At 32.9% G+C, this 15,743-nt stretch overlaps 1 protein-coding gene across 1 annotated transcript; it reads right to left on the bottom strand.

The window, feature by feature from the left end:
• Positions 1-3,309: 3,309 nt before the first annotated feature.
• LOC132546499 (E3 ubiquitin-protein ligase MYLIP-like) lies at positions 3,310-15,485 on the bottom strand. The gene is made up of 6 exons (XM_060210217.1): positions 15,373-15,485; positions 13,762-13,952; positions 8,608-9,006; positions 6,717-6,973; positions 6,122-6,282; positions 3,310-5,095 (listed from the first exon to the last, which is right to left on the bottom strand). Exons 1-6 carry the CDS (start codon positions 15,457-15,459, stop codon positions 4,886-4,888), a joined length of 1,305 nt encoding a protein of 434 aa, XP_060066200.1. The 5' UTR covers positions 15,460-15,485; the 3' UTR covers positions 3,310-4,885.
• Positions 15,486-15,743: the final 258 nt, after the last annotated feature.

Genomic DNA, 15,743 nt, shown 5'->3' with positions numbered 1-15,743 from the left:
ACCTAAAGTAAGGGTCAAGGTCATTCGTGTTCACAAACTTTGTCAGGCTTCGTCTCATTAACCTACCAGTCAAACATCTTGATTCTAGGTCTTGTGGTTACTGAAAAGTTGAAGTGTTTATCATATTTGACCCCCTGTGACCTTAAGTATGCGTCAAGGTTATTTCTTTTCGAAAACTTGTTGGGCTTCATTCCAGGAACCTACAAGCAAGGTATCTTCAATCTTACCCTTTTGGTTTTTGAGAAGTTGTTTCAAGGAGAAAACAATGGACACTATACCATGATAAGCTCACTTGCAAGTTGGACAAGTGACCTGACAATATTTAAGTCCATGTAAAGCTTTCTCACACTAAGGAAAAACAATGGCACACATACTTCATTTTAATGTTTTATTATTTTTTTTTTTTTTCATGTCTTATTTTTTTCTTAATCTACATTTCATTTTCGACAGTGTTTACCGAACTACTTCAATTAGAAGTGAAAGACAAACATCTACTTAACAATGACTTCTTAAAAAAGATAAATTATCGCATCACATTTCAACATTACGCCTTCCTTCTTATAACATATAGCTTGTGTCCCTGAGCACTTTCAACAACTGACAATATTCTACATCAATATTCTATCAATGCTGACAGAATGTAAGCTTGACACTTATAACATATCTCAGTAAAAATAGCACCTCACCTCTGACCTCTGTCTAACTCAAATGAACCACAAAAAAACTGTTTCACATTTCCAAATCCACTTGAAATCAAATAAAGTTTCATTATGATTGTCTCTCAATACTAACATATATTTCAATTATCAAGTTTTCAAATTTAGTCCCCCACCTTCCTCATTTCCCCAACAGCAAAATAAGGAGGCATCAAACCAAATTAAAATAAATGATTTTTTGTTTAACACGAAAGAAAACAATAAAAACACTTCGGTTCATTTTGTATCTTATGAGGAAGAAAGTGGCTTATCAAACAGTTTCTGTCTTTAAACAAAGAAATAACAGTTTTTTTGTCTTTAAACATTTAAAAGTTTTCTGTGTTTTAACATTTAACAGTTTTTTGTCTTTAAACATTTACCAGTTTTTTTGTCTTTAAACATTTACCAGTTTTTTTGTCTTTAAACATTTAACAGTTTTTATCTGACTGATTAAACTGAAACACAGGTGGTCCAAAAAGCTTCTGTCCATACTTATGAAATAAGATGACACATATCCAAATGTTAACAATTCTAAGTACAGAATGTGATACATCATTAAGTTTTCTGTCAACATATTAGTAACATCAAAATGCTGGAATGTAATGAAGTAAGCCTCTACACAATGATAACTACACAAGTGTGTTAGTGCTGATATGTGGTCCGAGTTATCTCCAATAATTGATAGCATGGCAAGACAACATACAACTATACACCAAATGTATAAAGTAATAGGTTTAAACTGCCACTGACTTAGACTCTGTTCAAGTGTTTTCACCTATACATAAACTGTTCAATTTTCTCAATCTTCTACAACACAATTACAACCTACTCGTCAACAGCTGAAACACATTTTACATACATATATATATATATATATATGTAAAATGTATATATAAAAAGTTACTAAAATTTCATGTTGACTTGTTTTTAAACTCTACAACAGAATCTTAAATAATCAATCACTGGTAACTCACTTAATTCAGCAGAACAGAAGTAAGGGTACTTTTATATACAGAATAGGAAGTGCTTAATTTTCTTTTAACAGCATGAAAACAACTTTTGAAAAGCAACTTGCATATGAAATCCAGCAAAAAATATTTAAATTTTTCTCTAAAATCTTAACTGAAAATACCACTATCAACAGCATCGTTAGGTTTTGGTTTCAATATTTTTACAGACACTTTTAAAAATTGCCTTGTTTTTATCGTTATTGTCAGAAAAATTACAACAGAAAATACACTCTCAAGGAATACTTTCTTTGTATCCCGTATCTCTTAATGTAATTCCATAAACTATTGATCAACACAATAACATTCAAATAAGGCAATAATCAATATATACCTCCAATTACAGAACAAACACATTAATTAATGAGGAGCAATATCTCTGAACCATTTGCCTAAACTGTTGGCTTCCACTACAGTTTGGACTTGTTCTGTTTCTTGTCTAGTAAAAATATCACATTTTATTGCTTTGTCAATTAAGATAAATTAGTTATGAAACATGAATATTTGTGTGAATTCTGATTTCAGAATTAAATGACTGACAGAAAAGCCAACCATCATGAAAGAAATGAAAATAATGATACACTAACTTGACAAAAATATATGGTTAACAGGAAGGCCTAGTTGTTTCAATATCCCTTATATAAAGAGCAACATCTACGGCAAGACAAGATTTCTACCTTTTCTGTTTGTTTGCTTTTTTAAACTTGCTGGAAAATCTTACCGTTTTATCTAATAATAATTTGGAATCTTAAAGCTAGCACATTTCTTTTTTTGAACTTTTTTAAACCAATAATGAATTTGATGAATAACTGCATCACACAAATAAGGAGATTGAGACAACCAAGCCATGTACATACAATATTAAAAAATCTGTAACTGTACACAGTGTATTGGACTATACAAGGAGTCCTGAATCATACCATTACCTGGGCTACAATCAAAATTATAAAAAAAAATTGATGATTCAATGACAGGAAATTATCACTTTTACATGCCATCATATGATTTTTTCATGAAAAGAAGGTAATGTAAAGAAACATTAAATGGTATGAGAAACATTTGTCTAAAAGCTCACATTGAATGCATGAAATAAGGTTCACTATCAATTTAAACTAAAATGAAGTCTGTAGGTTTCACTTGAGTTATTTTTTTTCACTTATGGCACAAAATTTCTATCATATCAATAAATAAATCATAAAGTGTTGCCATGATGAAAAATTGAAATTAAAATATGAGACATAGATGTTAAACACTATTTACAATTTGACACAATCTAAAATATCTATAATGAACAAAGTCAGCATAAAATAACAAACATTTCTAATACAGTATATATTGTATGCAAGTATGTTTTCTTATCACAAATTTACAAATGTATATCAAGTAGTAACATCAAATATCATGTATTATCATAGGACATCAAACTGGGCTACCTATGTCTGCTCTTTAAGGAAACGTATTTATTAAACTCAGTTACGGTGTAAACATAGTTTTAAACCACAAGTCTCTGATGTTCCAAAAAAGAAACATCAAGAAAGTACCAAATTAAATAAAAGTTCTAACTTTTTTGTTAAATATGAATAATTTAGTGAAAAGAATATCAGCTATTCATTGTTTGTCTCTGCTTAAAAAAAATGAAATATTGCATTATTTTCGTTAAAGGCACAAAATTCTGATTTCTTCAAATTTTATGAATATGGATAACAGCATTCTAAAATAAACAATTTACACAAAACATATTACACTGATGAAAAAATCAGACTAAATATGTGTGTCTATTTCTACCCGAGAACTTTACACAAGTTTTATAGGCGAGGCTTGGAAAGTAACTTTAGTCATTATATGAATGTACTGCCATTCTAATGATGATTGACTCTGGACATTGCTGTGTAGAATTAATCCAATATATCATTCCACTTCTTTGAACAAAATTTGAAAAAAGAAAAATAGACAGAGAAAATAACTAAATTATTACATCATACCAAGGAAGTATATTTTGTAAATGAATATCACAGGTGTTTTACAAAAGAACAAGATTTTCAACAATTGCCATTCAGAATTTTTGTTATAAACAGTTTGAAACAGGAGTAATCTGTTGCAAATCAAAAATATCTGGGAATGTTTTAATTATTAGAGAGAGAGGTAGGCTTTGTAAGTATCAGAAAGCTGCAGTTTTCTGTAATATTAATACTGGAACTATACCCAACTATACTACTATAAACTCTGACAACCTCCGACAAAAATAATTTTTTAACATTTATGACGAAAGTCTTTCACAGAGTTGTATCTATCGTACCTAACATTCTGTACTATTAAAGCCTGACAGACTTAAACAGTCTGATAAATGCTGTATGAAAGTACCGGGCAAGTCTTTCTATGTGGTGTTGGGGCAATGGGTCAATTTAAAAGTCAGCACCAATATGTTGAGTCCTAAACGGGGATACTGTAGTGACAACACAGAATAATGATCAGGTGCTGATCAATTTAATCAAAAAATAAATCAAATTCTTCCTATCCCAATATTAGCAAAATTTTCAGGTTGATGGTAAGGATGATATGTTTAAATTGCTTTGTTGGAGGACAAATTCAGACAAAGGAAAAATTCTTCATGAAAGCAACATTAACCTGTAACAAAATTTCTCAATGACATCTAAAAATATCATATGTACATATGAATGTGAGAATATTTACATACATTTTTGTATTTACATGTATTCCTGTGAATCAAATGAGACATACTTGAAATGTGTTAAGTATCTGTGGACAATTCATGTATAATTATTGCTATCATACTGGTGAGTAAGATTTCATATACATGTAAAAATATTATTGAAGTTTGATTATTTTTCGTAAAGTTTTTCAATCCTTGTTAACAAAACTAAATGATGACCAATATTAACACTATGGTTATGAAGCATGAGAATGAAAAAATGTGGCAAACAATGTTGATGATTTATGGTGTTTCTGTGTGAAGTCAAATGCACAATCCCGATAAATGTCTTGTTTTTCCTGTCAGTCTGACATGATACAACCGTCACAATAGTTTCACATCCAACAGCCAGGATGACTGCCTTTGTCACAATCTCACACAAAAAATATTTTTCTTCATTAATGAATAGTATGTTGATGAGCATATCTCCTTTCCTGCTCCCTACCCTACCCCCCAACCCCCCGGCATAATTGTTAAGTTTTAACAGAGAAGGCTGTTGGCAGGAACACATTTTGTACTGTCTGTATAGAAGTCCGACACAGTGGACACTCAGCCAGCTGAGCAGCACAGTCATTACAACACACCATGTGACCACAAGGACACAACACTGTTGAGATCCCATTGTCCATACACACTTTACACACAAATGAGTCTTTTATTGTCTCCAACTTCTCTTTCAGCATCTGAAGCAGAAGATAACAAAATTGTTTATCATCAAGAACAATGATAATCTTATTCAAATTACGACCTTTTTAACATATGTATAAAGCTTGATCAACATCACTTAATTTCAAGGAATGAAGATTACAATACAAAGTTCTTCCTGAAAGGGACAGGCTCTATGGATACATTCTATGTAAGAAAACACAAGTAACCACATGAAAATTGACAGTTAGAATCGTACCGTATTTCACCACAAATAAGCCCCCTTCCTCAAATAAGCCCCCCCCCCCCCCCACTTTTGACAAGTCTTTTTGAACTGGGTGGGGGGGCTTATTTGTGGTAAAATACGATAGTATACAAGAATTTTCTCAATTTCTATCTCTGTCCTGAAGACAAATATTATTGTGCTGTATGAATGAAAACATTTGTGGTTGATAGTTCTTCGGGAGGTACAAGTCTTAAAAATTCTAAAACTTTTATCTCAAAAATTTAGTACAAAATCCCACCACTTATGTTAATAACTACACAACAATGATACAATAGAAGATATATTAACAGCTTAAATATCTTATATGACAGAACTATTGTTTAAACGGAAATATATCGGGTTACCAGATATCATTATGTACTCACCGACACAGGACAAACATCAAGTATAGTCACGATTAGTGAATATCCAAACACACAAGGCTGTGTATAGTTTACAGGCTGATCACACAGAAAACACTATCATTTGTTCTGGGGACAGGAAATCTCTCATGACTGCGGAGTCTAGAGTCTACAACTGTTTCCTACTTTGAGCATAAACTTTTTTTCCCTCTTGTCTTAATTTAAATGAAACCAAAGGTTGCTGATACACTTAATAAAAAAATAATGATCAGTGTCAAGCAAACCGCCCCGATCTCCCCCCCCCCTCCCCCCGACATTTGCTCCCACCCCCAACCATTGAATTTTTTTTACATGCTATATGGCTTTACTATCAACAGAACAGTTCTAATTCAAGGCTGAAAGGATGTCATGAAAATCAACTTTAAAAAATGAGATACCTGGACTTGATGTTGTTCGCTGTTCTCCTTATCGTCCTGTGAAATATCCTCCTGGCTAACTGATGGTGTCATAGGAACCTGTTGCTGTTTGAGGAGTTTTCTTCGAGTGCTATCATACACTTCTTTACATGTTTGTTTCACATCAAATACATAATTTTGGCCTGAAACAATGAAACACAAAATCTTATAAAAATATAACTTTTAATTGTTTTAGATAACCTGTTAGCTTTGTTTCAAATTTGACTCTTTAAATGACTGATTAACTATGTAATCAAGGTCATCATCAAATATGAGTTGATTAGAACTGTATAAGAGCAGAAAAATCTCCGTCTCATCATAAAGTTGTCCATGTGGTAAATCCAAAGAATTACATTGTATATTCTGATAAAATGTTACAATTCATCTGATCAGCAGTAAAACAGTGTACATCGGATACTGACAGAAACCCTCGAGACATAAGAATTTTGCCTATTGAATACCAAATTAGCAACAAGATTTGGTCAGAATGGAGTACTCTTGATAGAGAACAAGTCGGATTTTGAAAGAATTCACTGTAAATATTTTCACTGCACAGGGACTTGTATGCTGGTCTTACCACTAGCAGTATTATCACTGAAGATGGAGGCAAGCATCCCCTTGAGGTCATGGCTCACTTGAAGACTGACTTCATCATGAACTGTATCACAGCGGAAAAAGGAATGCATTTCTGTAATACAGCGATACAAGGCATTGGCAGCTCGGCTACTGACCAGCTTAAACTCATACTTATTGGTCTCTCCTTCATCATTATACGCTTCCAGTATAACCTTATTTCTATCATGGATAGCTTTCATCACCATGGAGTACTCCAACCTGTCAAAGAAATGACAACAATTCCAAAAGTTTTCTATACTGTATGCATACATAACTGAATTGCTTTATACCTTCTACACAGTTCACCAATCAAAACACAAAAGAGTTTTTTAAATTACCATATTTGGAATTCTGATCAATGATTTATAGGTTCTTTTTTTTAATACTTCCCCTTCATTTGTTTCCTTCCTAAAACAACAATAGTATCTACTTACTAACTTAGTACGAAGGTCAATCACAAAAGCTTGGGATAAGTTTTTTTAATTTATAATAAGAAACCAAATAATTCCAAGCTAGTTGAGATTGACATCCTGTGCTGTTCCTAATCCTCAATCGCCCTGCATACCAGATAGTAGCTATGCCAGGGATATCAGGAACACGCCAAATTGCATTTAAATGTGAAAGGATGGGTTTGTAAATTTCCATCAATGAAAGGACTCTTTAAAATCGTACGCGATGGTCAGTTAAGGTCATCATCTATGAAATGTAACAGTGAACAGACACTCAGATCTGCAAGCTTACCAAACTAGACAAGTTAATCAAATATTAACTGTCCACTATAAAACCTATTAATCAAGGCATCTATGATTGTGTCACTACATTTGACTAAATACCCAAAGTCTAACCATACAGACATTTAAGCAAAGTATCTTGTGTACATAAATTGGTTAGTGTTATTTTATAACAGTTTGATATTTTCATAAAAAGATTCAAAACATGGCGGATGTATTAAATACACCTCAGTTAGCATAACAAGCTATCATACTAGTAGTACATATACAAGCACATTTCTTCTTTTAGAAATATCATTTCAGATATTATATAAAGACTGAGATGACAATGAAAGACATATATACTATATATGTAAGTGAAATGTATGTGTATATCCTGTTTCTATGAGTGTTTGTCTACATTATGTTGTGAAATAGTACTTAAATGACCCTTGTGTTTACCAATGACCAGTACAAAGTCCATCCAGAAAGCAATCCGACTGACCTTCAGGCTGTGTACACTGGTCTTAGGCTCAGTGTGTTGTGTATACAAATCATTTAGGTCTCTTGCTCACATGACCAACGACCCTATTTTTGTGTCTGATAACCATCTACTTGAATATGTAAATGTATAAGTCTTTACAGGAAATCAGCTACACATGTAGGATACTTAGTAAAGTACACAAAGTCGGTCAGACCTGTACTGTTTAAAGAGGAAAACAAGCTCTTTATAATGGTTTCTTTAAATTACAGTTTTTGCTTATAACAAATTACGAACTGACAATGTGCAAGTATAAACACAGAATTTTTTTTATCACTTAATATGTTTAGTTTTGTCCAAGTTCTAATTATGATCTCTGTCTTCAGGGTTCAACGTTCAATAAGACCTTGTACATGTATCCCTAGCTACAATGCTGTAACTCTGACAACAGTATGATATTATTATATGAACTGTGTTGCCAGGAAAGGAAGTGGCTGGGTATTAATATTAGTAGTGTATCACTCTTCCCTTTCAGTAACATCCATCAAATCTTTATTAAAAAATATTTACGTAAACAGGCATAAATCTAAAGTGTAAATATTTCCTCAAAAAGTGAAAAATCGAAGGAAAATAATCAATGACATTATCAATGATATACTTACTTTTCGAAAAACTCGTTATTGAGGTCATACAAGAAAATGCCTTCTGGTCCAACTCCTACACTAACAGTGTTGCCAGACATATTCTTTGCCTCGTGATATTCTGTACCGTAGTTTTGGATCATAGAAACTTCTTGTAGCATGCGATACTCTGCCTGCGCCTTAGTTACCCTCATTAAACTCTCATGACCTATAGCAACTTCCCTGACCAGGTCACTAGAAAGGTCAGGGGTCAAGCCCTCAAGAATTTTCTCATACAACTGCAGTAACATGGGATTGTCTGTCTGGTCTCCCAACTCTATCTGGGCACAAAGGGAAACAATTCGCACCAATTGGGCCTCGTCTGTTATCTGGAGCTTTCCACACCTCAATTCCTGTATTACTTGTTGGTAGAACAGGTGCCTGCAAGAATAATGCAATCATTTATCAGTTTTTCTTGAGGATTTGCATGGCTGTATGTATATACAACTGTTTGTAAATCTGTGGAAATCAATGATGTCCGTTCCCATATCTTTGGTTTAGAATATCATACAGTTATGTGTGGTCAGTGATAATTGCAGTATGCAGAGCTGTTTGATGTATTAAGTCAATTTTTAATGAAGCAGATTTCCTTCCCAAAAATGTCTGAATTTTGAAAAAAAAAAACTTTATTTTGATTTTTGGATCAGTAGGACATGATCAGAAGCACTCCATTAATGGCAATTTTGTTAGCTTTAGGAACACTGGTACATGTGACAGCAAGCAAAAGTTAACTAAGGCAGTATCCTAGCAATCATAGATACATTTGCTTTGACCTAAACATGCAACTTTTTTATCATCAAAAAACATTAACAGAATTACACTTTTATCTGAGTCATAAATACAAAACAGTACATTTTTTATCATCCAAGTATCAAAATACTGAACAACTTTTCTTATTCATCAAAAAGTCCACAGTTACACAATGTATGCCTGTGTCAATACCAAGTACTTACTTAACATTTCTATACCAGAACTGTATAAGGCATATCAAAGTGATAAGGTTGTGAGACTAGTACAGTAAATTGTTTGTGTATCTTTTTATATATATACTGTATGTAACACTGATGTATGTATAAGGTAATACACTACCAGCCATAGAGCCAACTGTTACTCATATGTATACACCATAATGTATCTACTGCCTAAGGGGTGATTTCACTAAAATTACTAAACACTTTTTGTATACCTCCAGGTCAAATTAGCTGTAGGTTTAATACAGATTATAACAGTACTGAGACTTAAATTATCATATGACTCAAATTTGAATGACTTATTCTACCTACACACAAGAAAAACCTATGAATGACTTCTGCCTACACAATACGTATAATCAATCGATCAGTGATTTTATCTCTGAATTAATTTGAATATGTATGTGTCAAAATAGTGATTGACTACTACACAGTGTTCAAATGTTGTATGTCTATGTCAAGTGTATGTCAAATAGAGGTGATATGTATTGTCATCTACACAGAAAATAACCGTGCACTGACCACATTCTTGCCCAATCAAATCATCTGCTTTATTTATACCTCAGCTAATGCAAAGAAAATTTATGAATATTCATGAAATACATGTTCAAAAAAAAAAATTTAACACGGATATATCACAAGTGCAATTTTAACCTTAATCATAGGAACTGGAAATCCCACACACCTAACATGTGACATCACAACTATTTTCATAATTCTATTTATATAGCCAGGGATGTATTACGTATTATACGTCCCTGATATAGCACACTCTATATCCTTTGTTGTGATGTTGTAAATTATCCTGCTGTCAATTTGAAGAAGAATAAAACTAATTCTAACACACCGGAAATGCTGATAGAGATCACAAATGGTCTGTCTAACAGTTAGGATAAACAATTTAAAATCAAATTTCTGTTTTGGAACTTTGGCTTGTTAAGTTTTGTACACAGCGACCACATATAAAAATAGTACAAATTACATACTTGTAATAATTTTTCATAATTTACTTCACTTAAGTATCATAAGCACATCTGTTAGTGATCTCATTGGGCTTTGTGAAAAACTATACATCTTTATAGTCTCGATTAGTAAATTCATTTTTAGTCAAAAAGATATGGTAATATCCAACCAAACCCTGGAAGGGCAATGGCATTCATGATAGATATAATGTTATGATCAGAGATTGACATGGAAACATAAAGTATTGTAGAGATGTATTTTAAATCTTTACCAACCTTATATTGTACGCACAAATTGATCATTTAAAATTAGTAAAATGCAGGAACAAAATAATTGGCCAACAGAGGGATCTGTGAAAAGTAGGAATAAGGTGTTTCTATCTCTGCACTGAAATATTCTCTTCTTGTAACTAAAGTCTAAATCAAAACAAAAAATATCTTTCTGGTACATATTGATATTACAGATGAAAAGTATTCAGTAATATAGTTAAGAGTGAATTTAACACAAAGCAAAAATGAAAAGTTTGATGTCAGGGTAAAAATAACTCTGATGTTCCCTACAAACACTTGTATTTGTACTTTACAGAGATACTGATATGTATGATGTGGCTATTTAGTTTACCACTAGGCCTACATGTAAACTCAATTTGCGTCTTATCTAGATTTTTGACAATGTGACACTGAAACCGAATTTCTGAAATCTCTTAAGATGGATTTCATCTCTTTCTTTAAACCAACAAATGCAAGGAGCTGCATGTTTACAATAACAAAGAATGAGTCATACATTCACATGACCTTAAATTCTACAGTTATATAGGCCATCAGAATACATTAACCCATATACATTTGTTTTCAAATCCTGGATGAAATAAGATAACTGTAGACAATAAGTGTTACAGAACCTAAACAAAACATTTAATACACTGAAATAGATGTACACAAAGTTCATCCAGACATATGTGTTCATGTAATTTATGAGCATATGCATATACATTTGTACTCTGTTATTGTATATGACAAGAGATATTTGTGTGTAAAATATCTAAGGGTTTATGGTCGCCATAGATTTGTGTTTTTTTTAGATTGTTTATATGTGCGCTGAAAGAGAATTCTAGGTGACCGAATTTTTAGATCCTGTTTACACATTGTTAGGTAGATAATATATAGAAGAAGCTATTACGGCACGAAAGACCCTTGTATCGATTGAGTAGACCCACCTATATCTACACTAACATTGATCAGTGACATCGGTTCTGCCTAGGATTTATTCCATTAAATCAGGTTAATGACCCTACCAACACATGACAGTGTTCATCAGGATTTGTATAATTCTATAGCAAAGACCTGGAGTTTAGCTCAGATTTAAACTGCATATCTACTTCTACCTTTCACGTATGTTATTGTAAGTTATATTGTTACAACCACCATGTGTGAAACCCTTCAGCACAATGACTCAGAGTCACAAAACACTGAACTTTTTATGTGGCATTGTCCGCAGGTGGGGTCAAAGTCCACATCGCCAGTTTTTACAGTTATGCCTGGTGAATACTCTCGCTTGGTTGTAAACATGCATGAACATTTCCTAGATATACAAAGAGTTATTATGAAAAGTTCTTTATATTATTTTGTACTGACTTCAAGGAAAAAAAACACATTTAATATTTTTATGTGAGTATTTGTTCAATATTACCAGTCACTTCAACTGTTTACCAGTTATCAATATCTGAATTCCTCAGTCCAAAGTCCAATGATATCAAAGTCCAAAGTTCAACAACTTTTCAGATGCACTGTTAACTTATCTATTACCAAGTCATCCCTTATCATGATTGTGCTAAACACTAGACAATTTTTGTCACTTTCTCACCTTAATATGTTTGTTATTTAAAACATTTATGACAAACAACATAACATCTGCTTCACATATAAATTTCAAGTAAGTTTGTGCATATTTCTTTTCTTGAAATCAACTCCCAGCATACATCTTATTCATGAAGCATATAATGTACACTACCAAATTTTCCAGATGACCAAATATAATATTTTGCCTATACATCTTAAAATTCCTAAGTCTGAAGTCAGATTTACCTTAGGATAATTGCTGGGGATTTATGTATGTAATGGTATATGTAATTTGAAATTACCGAGATCTTGTTCAGATTAAAACATTTCCAAAATAAAATTTCTAAGTACCGAAAAATCATTTCCATAAGTGGTCCAGTGACCTATAGAACAAGTGTGAGTTTAATCTGATAACGGTCCCTTTACTAATTACCATGTTTGACCACCTTAAGGTACACTTTATATGTACACTTTGAAATATCATTACGTAGTAGGTAATCTCTCATTCCTACAGCATGACATAACTTATATAATACTAAGAAAACTGATCAGGCAATATGTCCATGTTTTGTAATAAACCCATTTATACCCAGTGGGGACTGCTGTTCAGAAGTATGAACAAATTCTGGTTTTTTTTTAACCTGTGAAAAAGAAAACTTGTTCAGCTTCCCTTAACCTTGAGTTAAAGCTGTTGACTCCTACTTTAAAGGATAAAATAATTGTTAATGAATCATACTATTTAATATCCTCGAGCTTTGGATTCTTTTATGAGGAAACATTTAACAACTGTTTTCATGTATTTGTAACTGCAATTGCCAAATTGGGTGTTTTTCCTTGATGACTGCAAATCTATGTCATTTACAGCGATCATAAATGCTAAACTGTTGTATTTTCATTCTTTTAACATTATATTATGTATATTCTAATTAAGTTAATACTAGAAATGGACCATTCATCTTGACTATATCCAGTTACTATCTCGACATCACAATGGTCACATCAGTAATAAGTAAGACTAGTTAATCTTTGTCAGATTTCTTTAATGGGATGGTCATAGAAATATACTTGTAACCTTACAGAACCAACAAGTTAGTGGATATGCAATGGCATATAGCAGTAAATTTTGTCAAGATTTTTTCAGGCGAGTCCACAAGGCCATTTCTGAAATTTTAACGAATCTCTATATGAAAGATATAGCGGGTCTTCAAAACTCAAATGAGACCCAAAGGAAAATCTTATGTCCAGGACAAGGCTCAATTACCTGGGTCCAAAAAAACGCTGATATAAAAATAGGGTTTCGAGGAATAATATTACATGTGCTGAAAGCTGTAAAGAATATCAATTATAATCTCCATTATTTTTACCTGCATTCTTCCTGGAGAAGAAGGTGAGGCTGGACATAAAACTTGACACGCAGCTGGAACCTGTATGGGACCGGTCCAGTCACTTGTTTACAAATGGGATTTCTGCCGTTTAGCCATAACAGCTCTCCTTTAGCACCATGAAACTGGAGTCCGAAGTAGTCTTGCTCCACAATACCCAGTTGCTGGCAAACCTGAAAAAATATCAATTGAATGATCATCATTGTGAAAGATTTAATGTAAATCAATTTTTAGTATTAAATTATTGTCAGGTCATGGTGAATCTTCCTATGACACCTGCAATATTTTTGAGAGAACAGAAACAATTTCATTGCATACTTTACAGGGTGATCCTGTTGTTGCTGTAGATGGTATGACTCTGTTGTACACAGGATAGGGAAAGACAGCTAGCACACGATATTCACAATAATGTCATATTTCATGTAACAAATTGATAATGTCATTTATTTTAATGCAAGTTTCATAGTCTGCTGATAATAACTTTCTAATAAGGTTTCTAAACAACTTATTATGTGTTACTGTTGTTTTTATACAAAGCAAGTAAGAAAACTAATCAAACATGGGTATGTTTTGTGAACAGAGATATATCTCAATCTTCGTCAAGAGTTTGGCTGGTCTGCACTCTGTAAGCCTCGTGCTTACCAGTCAAACTCTTACATTTGGGTCAAGAAATCCCTTTCCACACAACAGACCCATGTAAGACTCTATTGGTCCAACACACACTAGAAGTGAATGTTAGGGGATCAAGGTATGAAGGACTTGCACTGCAACGCTGAATCAATTAAAGAGAATAAATTTAATTACAATTAGTTGTTTTGTTGACAGTTCAGTGGTATAACATTAGTCAGGGTCTTGCAACTTATGCTGATATATTTAATATCCCTTCATATACAACAGTACGACTGTTGCCTACACAGGCCCTAAACGGAGGTATAAAATGTCCTAGATTGCATCACAAAATGAAACTTTGTCTATATAAATAACACACAAGATATTTCATACGAAGATCTTTTAACTATCCATTGGTTTGACAGTATCCAAGATTAAAGTATACAAAGATAAAAATATAACTTGATGAAAACGAAGTATTGCTAAGCTAAATATTTTCTAAAAATAGAAAACTGCCACTACTACGACAGCTGATCGAGTCCTGCCAGCTGATCACAATATAATACTTAGAAATGCGTTTTAACAACCAAACTACAAATTAATACACAATCATGACATTCTCCTAGTTTCATTTATTGCTGTACTTCCAAATAAACAAGTTGTCAGCGTGGTAAAACAGCAAATAACGCCCCGTTCTTTGTCTGAATACACAAGAAAGAGACGAATGAAACCCGAGGTTGGACTTTGGACCCTGGTCGTTCATTGATCGCAACAGCATGAAAGTTCACTTCAGGAACGTATTAAAGAAAACAAAGACAAATCTTATGTAAATTACTTACAAAATGAACAAATATAAATCACACACATAATGTTGAATTAAAGCATGTTTGGATAAAAGTAATATTGTATAACGGAAACAAACTCCTCTGTTACTTTCCTTACAGGCATACTCCATCATAATCATAGGTAGAAATGTCAACTTACCTTTTCGAGTACTTCTTGTCCATTCGATTTAGGGTCCACATCCACTTCTAAAACTACGGAATTAGGTTGTGTTATTTGACAACGCATTTTGAGATTGTTAAAAAGTTACCATTAATGGTCTTTCCTACATTTTATCACCTTTAAAAGTGTCCCTCTCCGTTTGCAACTGATATACACACAGCATGTAGGTCAGAAGCTGATCACATGGACACTGTAATACATTCAACCAATCAGCAATGAGGTCACCAACCTTGACCTATCTGATTTTCATAAGGTGGAGTTAACCCCTGAAGGTTGACACTCGTAAATATTTTGACCTGGAACACGTGCGCATCAACAACACACGTAATCTCGAAGAATTAGTTAAAGCA

Source organism: Ylistrum balloti, unplaced genomic scaffold (assembly GCF_031769215.1).
Source record: "Ylistrum balloti isolate Yb309-2 unplaced genomic scaffold, AGI_CSIRO_Ybal_v1 Utg369892, whole genome shotgun sequence".
NCBI lineage: Eukaryota > Metazoa > Mollusca > Bivalvia > Pectinida > Pectinidae > Ylistrum > Ylistrum balloti.
This window is presented reverse-complemented; position numbering and strand designations above follow the sequence as displayed.